At 40.2% G+C, this 7,189-nt stretch overlaps 1 protein-coding gene across 1 annotated transcript; it reads left to right on the top strand.

Moving 5' to 3' along the window:
- Positions 1 to 1,074: 1,074 nt before the first annotated feature.
- On the top strand, positions 1,075 to 7,130 carry agt (angiotensinogen). The gene is made up of 5 exons (XM_021576313.3): positions 1,075 to 1,386; positions 3,714 to 4,523; positions 4,663 to 4,936; positions 5,643 to 5,799; positions 6,061 to 7,130. Exons 2-5 carry the CDS (start codon positions 3,752 to 3,754, stop codon positions 6,235 to 6,237), a joined length of 1,380 nt encoding a protein of 459 aa, XP_021431988.3. The 5' UTR covers positions 1,075 to 1,386; positions 3,714 to 3,751; the 3' UTR covers positions 6,238 to 7,130.
- The last annotated feature ends 59 nt before the right edge of the window (positions 7,131 to 7,189 follow it).

Below are 7,189 nucleotides of genomic sequence, written 5' to 3'. Positions count from 1 at the left end.
AAAGTGATTCTACAAAGAATTGACTCAGGGGTGTGAATACTTATGTAAATGTATGTTCAGAGTAATAATATCTAGATGAATGATAAAGACAAAATAACATAATCCTCCATAACCCAACTCCATATTACAATATTTTCATCTATACGGAACATCCCACTGGGCACGCACAGGTTGAATCAAAGTTGTTTCCATGTCACTTCAATTAAATTAAATTGAACCAACGTGGAACAGACGTTGAATTGAAGTGAAGTTACCAAAACAATTCAGTTGGTGGCAGTATTGTTTCAGCAAAAAGGGACTCTGCTTTTTGATAGTTATTATTTGAACTAACAATTTTGGGTACACCGAGTATACAAACATTAAGAACTGCTCTTTCAATAACATTGACTGACCAGCTGAATCCCGGTGAAAGCTTTGATCCCTTATTGATGTCACTTGTTAAATCCACTTTAATCAGTGTAGATGAATGGGGAGGAGACAGGTTAAATAATTATTTTTAAGCCTTGCAACAATTGTGACATGGATTGTGTATGTATGCCATTCAGAGGGTGATTGGGCAAGATAAAACATTTAAGTGCCTTGTGTATCAAGAATGGTCCACCACCCAAAGGACATCCAGCCAACTTGACACAACTGTGGGAAGCATTGGAGTCAACATGGGCCAGCATCCCTGTGGAATGCTTTCAACACCTTTTAGAGTCCATGCCCTGATGAGTTGAGGCTGTTCTGAGGGCAAAAGTGTTCCAAATGTTTGTATGTAACACATTCTTTACAAGTAATGCATTGCATAGCATGTAGTGGTTGACATAAACTGACATTATCATGTATTATATCTATAAATAAAATGTGTGATATAAACGTTATTTAGGGCGCTGGCAACAAAGTGTTTTCATATTTTGTGATGTAAAAACAACAGATGTTCAGTGGGTGCAGCCAAACTATAATGTTGACCTTTTCCTATAAGGGCTTGCTGCAATGCACCAAGAACTTGTGGAATTTATCAATAACACTCACCCTCCCACAAACATACACAAACACATTGTATTTTTCTTACACACTTTGTGATTCCAACCCAAGAGATGGAAAACCTGTCTGACACAATTTCCTGGTTTCCTCTTGTGAAAGTCAGTTAATCCCGCAAACCACTGCTTGCGTCATGTTCAGAGTAAATACACTGGGCACAAGGACAACAGGGTGGTCTTCTGCTCTGAGCAATTTATTTATCAGCAAGTACATAAGCCACTCTGGAACATCACAGAATACTCTGTGACGCAATGGTCTAGTTAATGAGTAACTCAGGGGTTCAGAGCTATTAGTTTTTTTAAGACAGACAGCAAGTCCACTGCTGAACTCAGTTAGGCTACAGCAATAGCAAGCCATCACAAGGTAAGGCAAAGCTTTCTCAATTCACTTTCAATGTACTTGTACAGAAGTACAGTGTTTGCGCATATAGAGTGTCAAAAAGCTGTGATTCAGGAGACACGAGAGAGGGAATATGATTTGTCTTAAAAATCTATGTAAAAAATATTGACCTTTGTTTATCAAGATAGTGAATGTCTTCAAGTTTTAAATTAAAACAAGGAGACTTACTCCAGCAACACTTTTGGTTTTTACCATACAATACTTTATTTGTTGGAAACATATTCTGTACCTTGTTTAAGAAAAGGGAAGGAGAAGGGAAGCATTCAAACATAGTGTACAAAAAAGAGAATTTCAGCGTTTTTTTATTTATTTAAATGACCCAATATCTCTGCTTACTGTAAACCTAATCATTAATCCAGGCCATGTATTCCCAGAAAGAGGAGGCTCTTGTGTTTGTTCTGTACTTCCAGAACTCTCATTATTTGGTAGCCATCCAACACAAATAATATAGTACATTTCATTGGCTATGTTTAAGTAACAATATGGAGTGATCATTTGAAAAAGTGGTATTTATGGATAAGTAGGCCTATCCCACTTAGCATGGACTGACGCTGACGTCTTTTGTTTGGTCCAGTCCGTACCAGCCTTAATTTGGCCCAAACTTAGACGTCTATGTTTGGTTCATGTCCGGACCAGATCAAATTTGACTGATTATAGACATCTATGTTTGGCCCAAATATAGGCCGGTCCGGACCAGACGTCGATGGATGTTGAAATCAAGGCCGGTCCGGACCGGCCTATATTTGGGCCAAACATAGACGTCTATGTTTCACAAGTTTGGACAGCACAGTACAGTACAGTAGAGCACAGCAGAGTACATTACAGTACTGCACAGTACAGCACAGCAGAGTACAGTACAGTAAATAAAAGTAGAGCATACTACAGTACAGTAGAGTGCAGTACAATACATTAGAGCACAGTAGAGTACAGTAAAGTATAGTTCAGCACAGTAGAGTATAGAGCAGTATAATGTACTATATTGCACCCTAATTTACTCGAATGTACTCTACTCTACTGAACTAAACTGTGCTGTACTCTACTGAATTTAACTGTACTGTACTCTACTGTGCTCTACTATGCTCTAGATAAACAACAGGTAGATAAACAACAACATATCACAGTCATAGAAATAAAAAATATATTTCTGTAACCGTTACTGAGAATGTTATTGTAGTTGAAGTGGTCTGTTGGTTTACTCTATAGGTTGGACTATGTTGCCACCAGTTTTATAAGCTTTAGAAAATGTCATGTAAATGCATGTGATAGATGGGAGCAGATCTTCAGTTGAATGTTACATGGATAGAACAAATATTATTGTGATATAATGCTTACTTATTGAGAATTCATGTGTAGTTAAAATTTGGCCATAGAATCGAGTCCGTAAATTATTTATTTTCAACTTTCATTTACAACCGATAATGAACCTGATTTCAATGTCTGGAAAATATGTATTTTCAACTTTAAATTGGAACCGAAAATTTACCTGAAATCAACGGTCGGAAAATACATATTTTCATCTTCGAGAAAATTTCCTTTCAATGTCTGGAAAATACATATTTTCAATGCACGGAAAATATTCTTATGTATTTCCACCTTTCCTTCAGAACCTACAATAACTATATTTTCAATGTAATTTTGCTAACTGGGATGTAAGAGTTGTCTAAGCCAAGATATTAATTAGCTTCCCTTAGCAGATCTATATAATCAGAATTTAGGGTTGGACGTATGTTTGGATAGTGGCTAAGCTGTTTTTCTTTGTGGTCAGTTCCATATGTACTTGCTATGGCCTAACCTTTAACCCACTGACCTCTGCAGCTGAAGGCGAGCCAGCATCCCATTCACTATCCAAAAAGAAAAGGACAGATAAAGTCAAAATAAATCAATCACTGACAGACAGACCTCAGCCAGTGGCGTAGTGCAATTTCGCTGCCCTACGCTTAGACCCCCGCTTAGCAAGCCTGCATTTTGCCATGAGTCTAAGAGAAAATGTTTCTGTTTAGAGCTAATTTCCTGCTATTCTAAACATTTTGCTATGAGGCTGAGAGAAAATGTTGCAATTTTAAAGCTAATTTCCTGTTCTTCTAAACATGTATTTGATGGCTTATGACGTGTTTATATGCTATCTGGTGTCCTGACCTGCGGGGGTGTGTTCTAGACAAGTGACCTCAGCTCAATGTTCCAGGCAGCCAATCATGATTTGAGATGGTCAACATTGATAACAAAGCCATGGCTTGAAATAGTAACAGGCACTGACAGAATTAACCCTATGACCCTTTTCTATCTCTTCACAGAAATATTCAAAGGAAATTTCTGGCCAAAAAGGCAGAACATGCGTCATATATTTTGCCCTCTCCTTCTGCTCTCCTGCCTCTCGGTAGGCCTAGCGAACCGTGTATATGTCCACCCGTTTAACCTCTTCGCCTCTGAGAACGTCAGCTGTGAGACCATCAAAACCGAAGTGACCAAACCTCTGGAGACTGTCCCTTTGACCCCCCTTAACAATGACAGTGTGGTGCCTGACACTCGAGACTTCACAGGCACTGACAGACTGAAACAGAACGTCACTCAGCGCACTGCTGTACTGGCAGAGCTGCTCAACTCTCTGGGCCTCCGGATGTACAAGGCTCTGAGCAGCAAGCAAAAGGACTCCAACACCTTGCTCTCGCCATTGAACACCTTTGGCTCTCTGGTCACCTTGTACCTGGGGGCCTCCAAAAAAACAGCCATCCCTTACCAGCAGCTGCTGGGCCTGAACAGGGACACGGACAGAGACGACTGTGTCTCCCTAGTGGACGGCCACAATGTTCTTCGCACTCTGCAGGACATCAATTCCCTGGTGGATGGGCCCAAGGATGAGATCAACACTTGTGTGTGGGCCTTTGCTCGCAAGGGCGCTGACCTCTCGAAGGACTTTGTCCAAGGCACCCAGGACTTCTCTGATGCCTCGTACATCAGAGCAGTGGATTTCTCCCAACCCCAGGAAGCTGAGACCCAGATCAACAACTTCATCCAGAAGACATCAGACAGGAAAATCACGAGCCTGTTCAAGGACCTTAGCTCAACCACAGATCTACTGTTTGTCAGCTCTGTCCATTTCAAAGGTAAACACTCATAGTTTTCACACAAGCCAAAAAACACATACAGTACAATAGCAGTGTCAAAACATTGCAGCAGCAGACAAAAACAATTCTACAAAATCCACATCATAAGCAACAAACAAGCTATTTTTCCCTTTTTCAGGCAACTGGAGGAAGGCGTTCCAGACAGAGAAAACTACCATGCAGGAGTTCAAGGTTGATGCAACAACAACTGTCATGGTCCCTCTCATGACCCACACAGGCACCTACAAGTACCTGAATGATAAGGACAGGAAGTGCACCGTGGTGAAACTATCTCTGAGCAAACGGGCCTACATGCTGCTGGTGCTGCCTCACGAGGGGAGCAGCCTGCATGACATGGAGTCTCGACTACAGTCAGACATCATCTCTGGCTGGCACAGGCATCTGAAGGAGGGGTAAGTCAGAAAATATCTGAGCTCCATCCTGCAATGTTTCTGACAGATTTATGTTACCTATGATGACACCTACAAGTGCTGTATTATGTGCTGCATTAAACATTGATAACTATTACTGAAATATTGGAGCTCAATATATTTCTGTCCCGAGGAGAATATCTATTTTTTGACAACTGACACCAGTTCACACTTTGCGCCACAAAGATTTGTGGAAAGACTAAATCAATTGATCAATAGTAAGCTATTTTAAAAGTAGAATCCTTAATAGAAACAATAATAAAGCCGTCACCCCGCCTGTGTTTCGGTAAAAAGCAGAAGTATGGGCCTGGAAAAATGGTAACCACTCTCAAATTCTAAGACAGAGCCTATGGATGCAAGGACTGGCCATCCATTATATCAACGTTATAATTTTAACCAAGTTTTGAGGCCATACAGTGTTTGTTTACAATTACATTGTTTGCAAACAATGGAGTAAAACAAGCTTATATTTTGGATTCTGATGGGGTATGACAGTTAAACTAAGCTCATGAGGCTTTTATAGGTTATATTCTTCAAGAATCAATGGGTATATATCATTAATTTATAAGTCCTTAAATGGATGTAGCAACTAAGGATTCCAGCTTTAATGGAACATGTACTGTAGCAGCTATCAGGAATAGGGACAGAAATAAGCACTGTGCAAACTGGTCTGTTGTTTTCCCTGTAGGTTCCTGGAACTGTCTCTGCCCAAGTTCTCCATGACAGCCTTGACTGACCTAAGGTCATTGCTCTTTGACATGGCAGCTGAGATTGAGAAAAGTCTGCTGGGTTCAGATGCTGAGTTTGAGAGACTCAGCAGTAAGAAGCCGTTCAGTGTTGATAAGGTAAGATCTAGATTTCCCCCTTAGTGGTATAGGAACAACAAAAATATGTTTACATAAACCTGTGATAGGGAGCAGATAGATACTAAACTAAACAGTACCTTTACAAATTGCAGCCTACTATGTGTGGTGAATGCAAATAGACAAAAGAGAGAGAATGGGGGAAAGAACTGTTGGTACTCTAGTACTCCTATAGTCTTTTGCAATAATTTGTTGGAATCAAATGGTGACTTGGAACTCATTGTAGTAGTGCATCTCTTCCAGGTGTTCAACAAAGTCATGTTTGAGATGTCTGAAGGTGGTTCTGAGACTCAAGACAAGACCCAAGATGAAGGGGTTCCCCTCAAATTCACTGTCAACAGGCCCTTCTTCTTCGCTATTGTAGAGGGAAACTCCAATGCCATTCTCATGCTGGGAAAAATAAGAAACCCGACTCTTTAGGACTTCTACATCAACATAACAAATCTGTGACCAACTGCAGAAGAATGCACATGAAAGCCTCCTGGATCAGCAGACTTGTTTGTACTGACAGATCAATGCAATATTGCATGTTCCCTTACTAGTATGATCATTTATTCCAGGAGTTAAGAACTTATGTATACATCATGTGTCATGTTTGTGAAAAAACACACAATATTACGCTGTATTAAGATGTAATGTATTCACATAGAGCACATTCAAATCAAATCGTATTTGTCACATGCGCCAAATACCACAGGTGTAGACCTTACAGTGAAATGCTTACTTACAAGCCCTTAACCAACAACGCAGGTTTAAGAAAATCCCTAAAAAAGTAAGAGATAAGAATAACAAATAATTAAAGGGCAGCAGTAAATAACAATAGCGGGGCTGTATACAGGGGGTACCGGTACAGAGTCAATTTGCAGGGGGGCATCGGTGTCGAGGTAACTGAGGTAATTATGTACATGGAGAGTGGGGGGGGGGGGGGGTGCAAATAGTCTGGGTAGACAGATTTGATTCGCTGTTCAGGAGTCTTATGGCTTGGGGGTAGAAGCTGTTTAGAAGCCTCTTGGACTTAGACTTGGCACTCTGGTACCGCTTGCTGTGTGGTAGCAGAGAGAACAGTCTATGACTAGGATGGCTGGAGTCTTTGACAATTTTTAGGGCCTTCCTGACACCTATATCTAACATTATGCAGATCTTTCTGTCTAATATACATTGTAGAATTACAGCAATGTACTTACTGTTTGCTATGATAAAGGTAGACATGGTTGATAGGATTATTGAAAGGTCTGAATTTGTATATTCTATTATGCTAAGAGTTTGTTTTGTTGCGATTGCATGAATAAAACATTGTTTCTCTATTGTTGAAATGTCCATTTGTCTTGAAAAATCCTTTAAAAAAAGGGAACAGCTACTGACTATATTTCTC

This window comes from Oncorhynchus mykiss, chromosome 20 (assembly GCF_057628025.1).
Source record: "Oncorhynchus mykiss isolate SJ-2025 chromosome 20, ASM5762802v1, whole genome shotgun sequence".
In the NCBI taxonomy this organism is placed as follows: domain Eukaryota; kingdom Metazoa; phylum Chordata; class Actinopteri; order Salmoniformes; family Salmonidae; genus Oncorhynchus; species Oncorhynchus mykiss.
This window is presented reverse-complemented; position numbering and strand designations above follow the sequence as displayed.

Bases quoted from the DNA above. Each gene is read 5' to 3' on its own strand.
- agt (XM_021576313.3), top strand. From the start codon at position 3,752: ATGCGTCATATATTTTGCCCTCTCCTTCTGCTCTCCTGCCTCTCGGTA. The intron at 4,937-5,642 runs GTAAGTCAGAAA...TTTTCCCTGTAG, and splicing joins CACAGGCATCTGAAGGAGGG to GTTCCTGGAACTGTCTCTGC. The intron at 5,800-6,060 runs GTAAGATCTAGA...CATCTCTTCCAG, and splicing joins AGCCGTTCAGTGTTGATAAG to GTGTTCAACAAAGTCATGTT.